This window comes from Mercenaria mercenaria, chromosome 15 (genome assembly GCF_021730395.1).
Source record: "Mercenaria mercenaria strain notata chromosome 15, MADL_Memer_1, whole genome shotgun sequence".
Taxonomy (NCBI): Eukaryota; Metazoa; Mollusca; class Bivalvia; order Venerida; family Veneridae; genus Mercenaria; species Mercenaria mercenaria.
The window spans coordinates 22,044,456-22,059,216 of NC_069375.1; the positions used below are offsets into that span (position 1 = coordinate 22,044,456).

The following is a 14,761-nucleotide window of genomic DNA, read 5'->3' on the forward strand; positions in this document are numbered from 1 at the left end:
AGAGCACTCTCCTTTTGAAAAAGTATAGCTTAAAAGTTAACACCTTCCTCATTAATAAAATATTTATTACAATTAGATAAGATTATTCCAAAAATTGCTTCGATCTTACATCTGGATTTTCCAGCCTTATATAAAATGAATTATCGTTTTTGCCGCATGACTTTACTTTACTTCCCTATACTCTACGGTGTGACGTTATTTTATGAAATTATTCCATTACTTTTTGTGAGATGATAATTGAGCCGCACCATGAGAAACCAACTTAGTGCATTTGTGACCAGCATGGATTCAGACCAGCCTGCAAATCCGCGCAGTCTGGTGAGGATCCATGCTGTTCGCTAACGGTTTCTCTAATTGCAATACTAGTAGGCTTTAAAAGCAAATGGCATGGATCCTGACCAGACAGCACGGATGGTCTAGATCCATGCTGGTCGCAAAGGCAGTATGTTGGTTTTCTCATGGTGCGGCTCATATTCTCTTCAGACAACTGATGATCAGTGCAGTGTAGAAATTAGTGAGTTTGCATGCGTGTTGTTTGGTAGCTTTCAGAGCCTTTTGCTATTTTCTTTGAGGGAAGCCGACTTTTTCTTTACAGTTGAGAGATATTTTATATAAACAAACTGCATACATGTAGAAACAGCCGGGACGTCTTTATTTTTTAGATACGCCATGAAGCTGGTCGGTATATCTGTTCTTGCCGTGGTATGCCTGCTTGTAGCCGGTGTCACGTGTAACTACGGCGGGTATTATCCAGTCACTCCACAAAGAAACCAAGGGGGCTGGTGGGGACGTAAGTATACAAACCCATCTTAATATTATGTTTCTTAGGCAAAGCACGTAGAGGTGTACGCAGTATTTCTTAAGTCTCTTGTAGTACCTTTTGGTAGTTGTGCTTTAGTTTTAGTTACACATATAATGTTTAGGTCTTAAGTCGACTTTTCTAGCTTTCGATGGTGGAAAAGCCCCCAGGCGCCCACCATTATTTGAGGCGTCGGCAGGTATCGGCCTTCCGTTAGCCAGCTGAATGGCTTCCTCACATAACGATTTCTACACCCTAACCGAGGTTTCTAGCGCATCGCGGATAGGCGGCTCTCAAAACTTAGCATATATAAGATATATACGTCTTGTCCGACTCAAAAAAAAAAAAAAGCGAACCAAGTTTAGAATTTAAGGCTTCCAATATTTTCTGTCAGGTTTCTGTATGTGACTGTGTTTGATACGAACATTGATACTGTAGTATTATTCTTTATAATGAATTGACGCATGTACTCAAATGACGTACATGTAAATGATTTGCTGTATTAAAAATGTGTTCCCAATCATAATAATCTAGTAATTTCAAATGTCGCCTGTTTTTGTGACACAAAAATGACGCACTTTCTTATTTCAGTCCTGCCTCTGCTGTTTCTTCTGATCCTTCTGCCATTGTTCAGTCAGAGTAACGATCAGCTTGTATTGGTCAATTCTACACTTGTTTAAACGGGTATGTAAATTATTAAATTGGTACGAAAATTATTTTCATTTGTAACAGTCTGTTAATAGACACAAATTATAAGACTCTTTCACTGGTTGAAGGTGCGGATGGGAATATCTGACCGCCCGAGGGTAACTGTTTAGGCGGTAACGAGGCTCAGCCAACTTACAGCAAAACAGTTACTTGAGAGTCAGATATTTCCATCCGTACCTTCAACTAGTGATAGATTCTTCTTCTTGCATGCCTTATTTTTCAATTTGTAGAAGATATAAATACAAACGAAGGTTTCTTTAAGGCGCTATTTTGTTATAGTAACGTATGAATTTACGCACTCATTCATAAATTATAGCACGTGAGTCATCTTACACCCCTGGGGTTTTCTAGGAGCGGAAGAGCACGGGAAAATCATGTACGGCATGCAAGAAAAAATGCGAGGGTACTGCGATACTGAAAACATAGTTTCATTGCTGTGAACATGTCAAAAATATTAAATATTTTACTGGATAATGTTCATATTTCATTTCAATTACACTTGATTTTGCTGTTTGAATTAAATGTAATTAGACTTCTAGCAATGTTAGGTAACTCTTGATGTTACTGGTTACCTTGTTGTCGTCTTTATTTTCAATTACACATGATCAAACTACTTAGTGATGTTAAAAAGAAACAGTCGTGTTCAACTTTTGGAGAGAAAAACGGCACGTTGTGGTTTTCAGTTTTAATAACAGTTGATTTTAATAGTACACGGGGTTGGAAACTACGTATAGAGTCGAGTTAAATAACACTTGATCATACTGCTTCATGCAGTGACAAATAGACTTACTGTCGTCTTTAGTTTTAATTCATATTCTAATATGACTAAAAATGCCTTAATCATCACAACGATATTGTGTTGACGTTACGTCAACGTGATATTTAGCGCCATGAACGCATCAAGAAATAGCGCTTCCAAACTTCATGAAATATTTTACTTAATAACATGTTTTAAGCGAAATATCATATTGCACAAATGTGTTGATTAATTTACACACATACTGATTTAGTTATTCGCTTTGTTGAATAATTCGCAATAATTTTGGCTCGAACTGAACTCTGCCGCAAGACGTATTACCATTTCCGGTCCTGGCGTGTATAAACAAAGAACTAATATTGGCGCCATGCTTGCGCGAAGAAACAGTTCTATCATATTTGATATATTTCTTTTTTCAATAAAAAGCATTAGAATCGAAATAATTTATAGCAAAAACGGTGTTTTATCACTATTTATACAAATGATTACGCCCGGCGTATAACCGCCCATCGTGTATATATAGTGATATAATACTGTTTTGCTATAAATTATTTCTTAAGTAAATAATACTCTTACTTCATCATGCAGTGTCTTTAACTTCAATTTAATGCTTTACGTATTTACAAACAGTCTTGCTGTCGTGTTTAGTCCTAATTTATAGTTGATAAAACCCTCATTGCTACATGCAGTGCCTTTAGTTATAATTTACAGTAGATATTACTTATAGCTGCTTCACGTAGTTACAAACAGTTTTTAGTCGTGTTGACGTCTTAAGTTTCAGTTACATAAGTTGTTACTGCTTTAGTAGTGAAAAAGCCGTGTTATCGTCTTTAATTTCAGTTACAATCCTGTCATCAATTTCAATTAATTTTCAATTAATTTCAGTTACATTTAATCTTCTTTTTCAGTATCTATTATTACTACTTCAAGAGTTGATACAAAATGTCAACAGTCTTCTGACGTCATATGGCACTGCATTATTTGATTCGATCCAGCCCTGCTTCAAGATGGTGATGGCTGTTTACAGAGAATATGGTCCCTCCCCTAGCTAGTCATTGTATATATTTGTTGCGATGAACGTTTTTTCTTCTTCTTTTCTTCTCCTACGTTATGCCACGTTATGTTTTACTTCGCTGTTGTCATCATTTATAAATAAAATAATGTCTGCAGGATACCAAATACTGTTTTTTGTTTTGTTATTCTTAAGTAATTAACAAGGTTTTATCAGTACGTGTAGATGTATGGTACATGTACTTATTATTCAACAATTAAATATTAGACAGGATATTAGGTAAATTATAAAAATAGCAGGAAACAAACTGAAGCTAATATCAAACCCAACTGAGTCAAATGGGACTCGAGCAATTTGATTGGTTCTACCGTTCGCCATTTTGTTTTACATAGAAATAGCAAGACCAATATGGAAGACATATAACGACATATATGTATTTTAATATGTCTCAGGGGTGTATTAATTTAAAATTGGTTTCATCTGAATTCTAGCGTTTATAAATATTAATAACCGTACTTATATCACTCCAATTCAGCCCTTCTTGCACTTGGCGTTTCTTTCACTAGCATGCGCATTTCAACATTTATCATGCAGTTTCCAAGCAAATTTGATATTTATTTGCACTGTTAGTGCCAACTAAGGACTGCAATATGTAAGTCGAGGCACCTCATTTTCACTTTAGAGTGACTAATAAAATGCAGGTTTACAGTACTTTCAGAGAGAAAAAAAAAGTCCGTATCGAAGATAACCGCCAAATAGTCTTATCACATGGAAAAATATCAAACTTTTTGTGACAGTGATTTATTTCTGGCTTCCTAGAATTCATTCAATAATTCCCAATAATTGGACACTCATTTTCTCCAACTATAATGTCACTAAGTATTAAGAAAGATTTTGTGCGTGTAATGCATGTAATTTAACCTTTACCCTGCTATATTTATAAAATGGACATGTCCATCATTCAATTTGGGAAGTACCATTTATTGTTCAAAAGGTGTTCGTTAAAACTTTACTGACCGAATAGCGAACGGTGCAGATCGTGATCAGACTGCACGCATCTTGGTCTGCATTTGTCGCAAAGGCAGAATTATAAAAAAAAAATCTTGATAAGTACCTAAAAGTAATGTGAAATCGATGATTGTGCGTTCATACAGTAATTACTTCTCTTGGAATACTGTCATCGAATTGGAGTCTTATTTTTTTTATCAAATATAACATGTCCCATTCAAGTTTCCCCGTTAGTCCATTTTTAAATAAAGAGTACCAAAGAATATTAATTCATTTCTTCCAATAGTATTGTGAGAGCACTGGGTTTTGTTTTAATGTTATAACCCTTTTCAGCATGTAGTAAAATTGAAAATGGTAGCTTCTTTACAACTTCTCCATATTTTTTTTTTCGTTTACTTAGTTAATATATATATTCGTTACTTTTCGCACAATAATTTGCCTGATACAATAAGGTTCGTTACTTTTCTTTCGCACATTGGTTTGCCTGATTTTTTTATTTATTTTTTTTGTCGATATCTGGCTTACTTTTACCAAGACACTAATAAAAATGTTGTGTCGTGAACGTGACTGCTGACGAAATTAATCATGCTTGCCGTATGCTTGACTATTTCATTCGACCATGCGCATCAAATATATGAGTGAAACAATGTCTGAGCCGCGACATGAGAAAACCAAAATAGTGGCTTTGCGACCAGCACGGATCCAGACCAGCCTGCGCATCCGCGCAGTCTGGTCAGGATCCATGCTGTTCGCTTTCAAAGCCTATTGTAATTAGAGAAACCGTTAGCGAACAGCATGGATCCTGCAGCGCAGGCTGGTCTGGATCCATGCTGGTCGCAAAGCCACTATGTTGGTTTTCTCATGGCGCGGCTCATCTTTAAACAAATAACAAAAAATACCAACAAATGCATTTAAAACGCGGCTTGCATAGTTAAAGTTTTAGTTCTCAAAACAAATTATTTACCAGTGATGGTGAAATATTATAATCATGTAAGATCGACATATATTGACAGCAAAAAAATCGAATATATTATTTTTATCGTTATTATTACACCAGATTTATATAGCACCCTTTCCATTATAAACACGTTCAAATGCGCTATACATATAGCAAACGCAGCCACACAGGACGCGAAATTCATCCTCTACTAGTTCAGACACAGAGCGGTTTGACCAGAGGGACAGAGTTAGACAAAGCCCCCAGAACAGATGGAGAGAAATCCTTTTAAGATACAGGCCAGTCCGGCTAACTTAGCCGTCTGGTTCTTTAACGTGCTTTCACGAGGTTATATTTCATTGCGGAGACTCTTTGTATCTGTTTCATGTTAAAACCCTACAACAGACATGTACATAAGTAACATTGAATTTTTTTTTGTATGTACTGACGGCCGTATTCAAGACAGACATATTTACTTTTACACCAATGTGCGCATAAGCATTTGAATTATTAATAAATCTCTCCACACTGAAAACTTTTGTTTATTTCAATGTTTTTAGACATAGGCTTTTAGTTTTTATATATTTTATTCCCAGTAATACATGTACAAATTAAATGCATACGTCATAGTTTGAACAAGATAAACAGGAAGATACAAGATACAAGAAGCTTTATTTTAAGTCGGGTAGTATAAACAAAGAAACATTAGCTAGACAGCTATTTTCCGACAAAAACAAAGTCATACAACAACAAAACGAGAAAAACATAAATACCTGTAAAAGAAATATTAACACATAAAACAATTGAGTTAAAGAGCACATTTAAAGAGAGATCATGCAGATAAAACACATATCACAAAAAATATTTAGTTAAAGAGCACATTTAAAGAGAGATCATGCAGGTAAAACACATATCATAAAAACTATTTTAGGAGAAGCTATATGAAAAAATCACAAAAGGATACATATTAAGACTAGGTTTCAGCAAAGATAGTGTACAAAGGCATATAATGGCAGCACAAAAGTTATATAAAACAACACAAAATAACTGATAGTTTAAGGCATCTAAGGCAAAGTAAGTAAACACTACATAGTATGGCTAAAAACTAAAACACAAATACAAAATGAAGCAAAATTGAAAGACAACTAAAAGCATGCTGGGTAATACAACAGAATCACAAGCAAGCATTCAGAAATGATACAAAAAAAAACAAGCAAATTAAAGACAAACTACATACATAGGGAGCTTTTACAGAAAGGTCCAGTCCCTATGTATGTAGTTAGGAAAGGATAAGGATGAAAGATTTATAGTCCTAACAAGGGCTTTTGAAAAAACATGCCAAATATAACTATAGCATACATAACACTGTTTTGTTAAATAACACTTATTATTCATATACATTTTATTTTATAAAAACAACACGAGATTAGGACGAAAATTTATTTCAGCATCAGATATTCAGCCCTTTTAAGTAATAAATCTTTTAAACAATTACTAGAAAGTTATTCAATTAATAAGAAAATAAATTAAATTGTCAAAAAGGTTTTGAGTGAACACGAAAACGAACGCCTCAAGATATGTTACGAAATTTACTTCACTTCCTGTTAGGTGTCACTTACGTTACGTTCAGATATTACGTAACGTAGACGTGATTTTGTGTATTGAGTTCCCCGTCTGTCTGATCTAAATGGTATAAAAGCAAGCTTTTGAAATTTGAAAGTACAGACCTTTTGAAGACTGTCATCGAATTAAACAAGGTAAAATATTTTGTTTATCATTTCATTTCATTTTTCAAATTTATTTCAAAATAATTTTCTTTGAATATTTTAATTAAATTAACGTGGACAGCTTGTATATTCAAACAAGTTCAAGTCCCATTAGAAATAAAGAAAAATATCCAGATGTACATTTATGTACAATTATTTTTGTTTGTATCTTATTTATTTATTTATTTTAATTATTAATTTTTTTTGCAATAGTATCGATACAAAATTCTATTCAACTCATTGGCTTCAATAAAAACTGTATCAAAACAATAAGGTAATCACAACTGCGGCCAAAACAACTGAAAGTGAACAAAACAAATCATAAAAAATACGCGCATATAAGTATATTCGTTTGAAATCACTCGATCTCTGCATTTTAGATAAATTAAAGCATATATTTAGTTCGGTTAAAAATGGTTTTCCATTCTTGAAATATTTTACCTAAGGAGCGACAACATGTACCAAATATGTATTCTATTAGACAGAATAGATGATATTACAAAAAATGTGTAAAAAAATCAAATGAAGCTTACATGTATATTGTTTGTTGTAGTGTAACGATGAAAACCGCAGTTTACTACACCATCGCCCTCGCCTGTTGTGTCGGCCTCGCCCTTGCCGACTGGGATGCCCTCGGATACGGTAGCAGCTACGGGTATGGCGGAATTGGAGCAGGTTACCATGGATACGGACAGGCCAGCTACGTCCCTGTTCCATACTACCCAGGGGGCGGGGCTAAGGGAGGAATTGGTAATGGAGGCATCATTGCCAGTAAGTTTTTCAGCTTCCGCTACTTTAAATATCTATATTAACATGTCGCCAATATACATCAAACTGTCCAAAAATAAAGGAAATTTACAAAAATACAGTTTATTTTACACCGAAAAAAATACTTTTTAGATAGCTCTTCTAGTATTCTACATATTTTACACACTTTATGAGTTTTGTTTTAGTGAAAGCTCAATGTAAATGGCCGAAAACCCCACAACGGATGTATTTTACTTTTTTATAGTAACTAACAAATAAAAGTGCTTTGTAAAATTCGGAACATTTCAAATAAATCTGGCGGCATACTACTTTTGTAGGACATACTATATGTTTACCTATTCTCTTGTAGAGTGTTATTTGCTTTTTAAAAAATAACATCGGTTTTTGTAACTTTTAAATCCTTGTTTTTTAAGATTTCTATCCGACTTGTTAATTTCTGTTTAGATTTTCATTCAGTCATTCAGCCGACTCCTATTTAAGCTGTTTAAAATCCACATTATCTAGTACAACTGAAATAGAAAGCGTATTTTAGGCTTTTGCAATTAACGGAAATTGAGCAAGATTCGTTTTCATTTACTTTACTACCAATTAGAAGTTTAAAAATTTAAAAACAAACCCATACATATGCCAATATTGTAGCCAAGAAATTACGGACCAAGTTCCTCATAAACGAGTGAAATGTCACGTTGGGACATAGAAATGTGTCCCTTATAACCGAGTTTACCCTATATCCGAGTTCGATATATCTGTATGTTTTTCATATTAAATATATAGGGGGAAAATCGGATAAAAATGGGTTCCTTAAAACGAGATTTCCTTATAACCGAATTCGATATATATGTAAGTGAGTTTTACTATTATAGATATTAATGTGTATGATTATTTTTTTTTCAGTGATTGGAATGTTGTTCTTGCTGTTGACCTTGTTTGGTTCCAACAGCAACCAGGATAATATCATTCTCCTTAACTCAACATTGGAAGGTTAAACGTAGCGTTGTTGTCATAGCAACAGTTCGCATGACGTTATTAAGGTATGTGTTTTCTAAAAGTTTCTTCCTTTATTATTTTATTCTGAATTTTTAGACGAGTCAAAGCTTATTTGATTCGTCCATTGGACCACTTTTCGAAATAAAGCCACACCTGTTCTGATGTTTTTGGTGTGGTGCAGTCATGACCCACGCCGGTATCTGAACACGAAGCTTCCGGTTCATTTGTCAGAAATTTAATCGGTAAAACGTTGCATTTTTACTATAATAGGTTTGGCTTTTTAATAGAATAAACGATTAATATTCTTTCCTATTTTCACAGGATAATTCTCTAGCTTAATCTATGAATAAGTGTTTAGCTCTGATCTATCTTTTATAAAGGTTAGAGTATATTTAGCATTTCGAAAATTATATATTGAAATAGTCTGTGGCAGTTCTATTAAATTTTAGAAATAATCCTGTCACATGTTTTGCTAAATTTGTTACTGCTTTTGTATAATAAATCAATTTTAACATTGTATTGTTTCAGGTGAAAACCTCAACTATATTATTGTAAATTAGTTTCAAGTCATCCAAAGTCCACGAAATAGCTGCCACCACAGTTTTGTACAGAATCGTTTTGTCATTTACGTTACATCATCATTGATTCTACATGTCAATTACGTTATATTTTTGTTGTTGTTATGTATGTTACCATTGTACTGCGTTATCACACAATGTCGTTTACACTCGGGTCAGTCTAAATAAAGTGTTTGTCAAATCATACATTCTTGTTGTTATCATTAGGTTGTACCAATCACAAAGACTATTGAATACCTATCAAATAAACTCTACCATTTACTGAAAGATGGTGACTTTATATGACAGCGATATTCACTCGTAAATTGGCAAGTCTATATATACAAGTAAGACATGTTGAATTTGAGTAAGTTTTTATCATATTCAGCCTTTTATAAAGATTACGCATACATTTACATGTATCTTTCATAATTTTAAAGAAAGAGTACCTTTCCTGTGTAATGATACATACTGATTAAAAGCCTATAATGATATATACCAATTAAAGAACTGGTTTATACCCATTCCGATATCCTAATATCCTCACACATTGACATTACATGGATATACATAACATAGGTAAATAACACAAAAAGTGGATAACATTACAAACTATTTACAAATTGAACAGGATTAGTGTGTTATGCCATAGAAAAGGTATTGTGGTCACGATTCAAAGGTGTTCCAAATGCCTTGGGGCTTTTCGAAACATAGCTTTGGGCAACAAAATTTACTTTTAGTCGGAAATGTCACTTACTAGAAAGAACTAGAAGTGTCATTCTACATGTAACTTAATACAACTTTAATATGTACAAACGTGTGTTTACAATTCGCCTTCAAGTACTTTCTGCATGCAATACTACATGTACATGCCAGCCCTTCGACTCAGCTAGCCCTTTAGCCTCATGAGTTTTATTTGAGTAGAAGGGTCTGTAACAGGTGACAGAACAATTTCAAATGTTCAATAATGAGTTCAACTGTATGATGCCAATACTATCATAGATGTAACCTGAAAAAGCAAAACAACAAATGGTAGATATAAGCGAGTAATACCGAAACATCATTCAAAAAGAAGGAGTGTTAGCACGTTCGTGAATTTAAACTTGTAATAATTCTTTAAGTAATAGAATATCAATAGTGTATTTCAGGTACAACAAGAAATATAATAACAAAAATGTAATTTTGCTTAAACTGTCATTTAAAGACTTTCTTTCTTGTTTCTTGATTAAAAATACAGTTTTCCACAATGAAATCCATTTGCATCTCAGACAAAAATCTATCATATTTTGTTATGTTCCTTTATCATGATTTCATTCTGACTTAGTTTTGTAGAATAAAAGTCAGGTTTAATACTTGATTGATGCTGTTACGTCACTGACTCAGGGAGGAAAATAGAACCTGTCCATTCTGTCAAAGTAATACTGTTGAAAATGAATTCCATGTCATCCTTGAATGCCATGTTTACGGTGATTTGAGAGATATATTGTTCTCAAAAGCAACCGAGTGTAATTCTGAGTTTCCAAACTTATCGAAAACCGATCAGTTTATATTGTTGTTTTCCCATAAAGACTTGATTAGACTATGTGCCAAAACCTGTTTTTCAATTTTACGAAGACGACAATTTTTACTTTGTAAATAATGTATTGTAGTTTTTTAGTATTATGTGTCATGTCCATTTTATACTTATGTAGACAGTCAGTGCTAATCAGTTCATTCTTGACCTGATCAAGAGTGATATTCGATTTTTGAAAACTATTTTTTATATGCGCGTTAGGGCCCCGATTTGCAGTCTTCAGTGTTTTACATATGGTTCTTTTATGGCAGTTTTTAAATATAGATTAGCACTGGTTTTCTATCTTTTAAGTCTGTAAATAGTTAGACTTAATATAGATGTAATTTTTATTCATTTATTTAAAATTTAATGATATATTCAATATTCTTAATGGTCAGAATTCATGTATTATTGACTGAAATATTAATCTCATATAGCTCAAAATTTGAGCGGTTATATACATGTGATATTTGTGAATGTGTTATAATGCTTTATATGATGTATGTATATAAATGAGAATAAAGATAGAATCTGACCGCTATTGACATAATAATGCATTGAATAATAAAGTATCAACACAGTATTTCAGGTACAGCAAGAAATACTATATCAAAAGACTGTCGTTTTACTCTGCGACTTACAGTATTGTCAATTACAGCGCTACAAACGATATCGAGTTTTTCGTTTTCTTTTTTTTCTTTTTCTCTTTTTTCTTTACAAAACTTACGTTCTTGATTCTAGATTATACAGTTATCCACGGTGAAATCCATTTGCATGTCTAGATTACACAGTTATCCACGGAAATCCATTTGCATGTCTAGATTAACAGTTATCCACGGTGAATTTGGTAAAGTCCCGTATTTGCATGTCTAGATTAACATACCACGTGAATCCATTGCATGTCAGATATACGTTATCCTGCAATGAAAATCTGTCATATTTTGTTATTTTCTTTTATTATAACTTTTCATTCTGACTTAGTAGTTCTCTATAATAAAAGTGAATTTCAATACTTTTTTACAAAAATGGTTATGTTATGTGCGTCGCCAATTATGGTACCACCGCAGCATATTAACCTAACTTTCACTGGACAAAATGAGATGATTCTCTTCAAGGATGACCTTAACAATGAAGAGTTTCATTCATCAAAAGTTTTAAATTGTAAATAAATATTTCAAATAGCTGCTGTAATTTCAAGAAATTATACATATTTTTTCTCTCGACTCGGTTGTTCTAGAAACGGTTACTTTTCTCAATCATTGATTGGAATATATTATAAAGTAATGGCTATTTCAACCGACAAGTTATGTTATCTTGAAAACATCCAAAATTTTTAAACTGGTGGAAAACTTTTCATATCGAGAATCACAAAGTTATTTTGATATGTTCATTTTAAAGCAGCAGAGAATTTGGGTCACCTCATTTCAAATACAGAAGCTAAAATTAATGTCCTTACCCTAAATGATTTACACTGGAATCTATGGAGAAAGTAAAGAAATTAAAGTAGCCCGTTCCATATTTGATATTGACGCTGAAATTTGTGATACTGCCTTTTTTAATAAGTAATACAGATGGAAGTAACTAACATGAAGTCCTTATTTCTGATGACCCATATATTAAAGTCAATCACCTGACCATATGACACTCTCGTTTATAAACTATACAACCTTTTTTTCAAAACATCTTATTACACACCGACCAGAAGCCGACAATTATATTTCATAGGCCTAAAGTAGCAGTTACCGGTTTTATTGGGGGAGGTGTGGGGGAGACTTTTTGAAAGGCGACCGAAAACAGATTCTTTAAAAAAATACACACACATATTAAACTTTCATTTGTAAGTTGTTTTTTTTTTTTTTTTTTTTTTTTTTTTTTTTTTTTTTGTTTTTCTTGGTGTTTTTTTTTTTTTTTTTTTGCTTTTGTTCTTTTTTTTTTCTTTTTTTCTTTGCAATCAATAAATGATACTTTTTATATTTCATAAAAACTAGAAGTGGAACATGGGTTCGCGGAAACAGGCGTTTTTTCCAATATATGGCATTTGCCGCCTGATGGCAAAAGTAAACGGTTCGGTGGCAGGAATCTTATAACGCACAGTGCTTCGCACACAGTCCTCTCCTATCTGTTCAAAATAACAAAATCACCTGTCAACCAAGTGCTTTTTATAACTCTTTACTGAACAGGGCCAAGATTGTTTTGACGTTTGTACGGACAACTAAAGTTTCGCGTTAAGCGGCTACAGGACACTCATGAGATATTTGATAAAACTTGCTTTGAAAAGAAATTTATTGCTAAAACGTTCAACAATTTTTATACAATTGTTGTAGATCTATGTAAACTTGTTGAAAATCCTCCCCAAAGTTAAAATAAGTTTGGTAACATTTTTGTGAACAGATTTAATGCAAACAAAAGTGTTTTTGCTAACATTTTTTCTGTTTACTCATTTCTTCAAGTAAAATTCTGGGATATTTAACTTCACTCAGTTAAAAAAGACACTGGATTTTAATTAACTGGACTTTTGTACAAGTTGTTGTCCATGATGATCTCGAGTCTTCTAGAGTTGTTCCCCTTATATAAAAAACAATTACTACTACCAACCGATTTGATTCTAAAACCGTGGAAAAGGGTAGCTAATGACCAAATTAAAGCTTCTTTAAGGATAAAATCTTGTATAAATTCTAATCCAGTCATAAAAGAGGATACTGCATTGATACCTGTTATTAAACGGACTTTGTCAGATGTGACGGGTAACAATGTAGGTATGTTTATGTTAGACTTACAGACAGTACTTGATATTGTTAATTATTCCATCTTCTTGATGAAGCATCAAGCTTTCAGAATATGACATAAAGTGCGTTTCTCCATGTTTATCTTTCAGAAAAGTTTTATTTTCTTCAAAAGTTGATGTTTATCTTGCCATACACACAGACGCAGTAAATCTAAAGTATTCAATTTACATTCGCCAAATCAATTTAATTTCTTATACAAGAAATTTATTTCATTCAGTCAATGGATTATTTGGTAAAAATAATATCAAAGACTTTCGACCTAGTCTCGTTATGTGACGCAGTCTACGGCTTCTGAAAATGAAAATTGCAACACAAGACTGGTAGAAAATAAGTCGGAAAGTCCAGCATGTGAATAATTTCTTTTTTCTCATTCTGTTTGAAAGGTTAAACATGAAAGGTGGGAAGCCTACACAAGGGGGCTACTCATTAAGCGTTCCTGTGAAATATTGTTGAAAATAGCAAAGAGGCTTCGGAAATGACATTTAAAGCAAACAGTTAGAAAACGACAGGTATAGGTTCACACTATGTGCTCAGTGTGTGAGCGAAAAATTGATGCAGAGTTTGTTAAATGGTATACTGAAAAACACAGACAATTGCAATTTCGGGAGCATTTTATGATCTGGTAAATATAACAATAATATTTCGAATATGTTCATAAAATTGTAAATATTAATCATATTTGCACCTAATAAGTATACATCGCATTGTAAGAACAAAAATAGGTCTGGAAAACAAACAAACAGCTATAATAATAGTTACTAACTAGGAAACATTGTAGTAAAGCATATGTGACAGGGCAAACTATCTCACGTTAACGTGAGCTAGTATATGAACTTGTTATTTTATCATATATGATAACGCATAATAAATTCACCAGACATGTTATTTTTCATTCCATAACTACCAAATGCGTAATTGCTCGAAGGGAAATAAACACTTATACATAGGGCGACTTTCCGTTACGAAGAGTCTTTTGTCGCTCTGTACATTATTTCAGGCACAGAAAAGCCTGACCTTCAAACAAGCCAGGTGGATGGCTCTCAATTCGAGCGAAGTTAGAACCCACAGATGGGATAGGTGAATTACCATAACCACTCGGGCCAGAAAGTCCCTAAATAATGCAT

General features: G+C 33.2%; 1 protein-coding gene across 1 annotated transcript in view; it reads left to right on the forward strand.

Annotated features, from left to right (window-relative positions):
- Window positions 1-669: 669 nt before the first annotated feature.
- The window catches only part of LOC123547484 (glucose dehydrogenase [FAD, quinone]-like), a 43,755-nt gene continuing 29,663 nt past the window's right edge, over window positions 670-14,761 (forward strand). Inside the window, exons 1-3 of the mRNA XM_053524118.1 lie at window positions 670-790; window positions 7,561-7,758; window positions 8,650-8,736. Coding sequence (XP_053380093.1) covers window positions 670-790; window positions 7,561-7,758; window positions 8,650-8,736 — 406 coding nt within the window. The remainder of the gene's footprint in view (window positions 791-7,560; window positions 7,759-8,649; window positions 8,737-14,761) is intronic.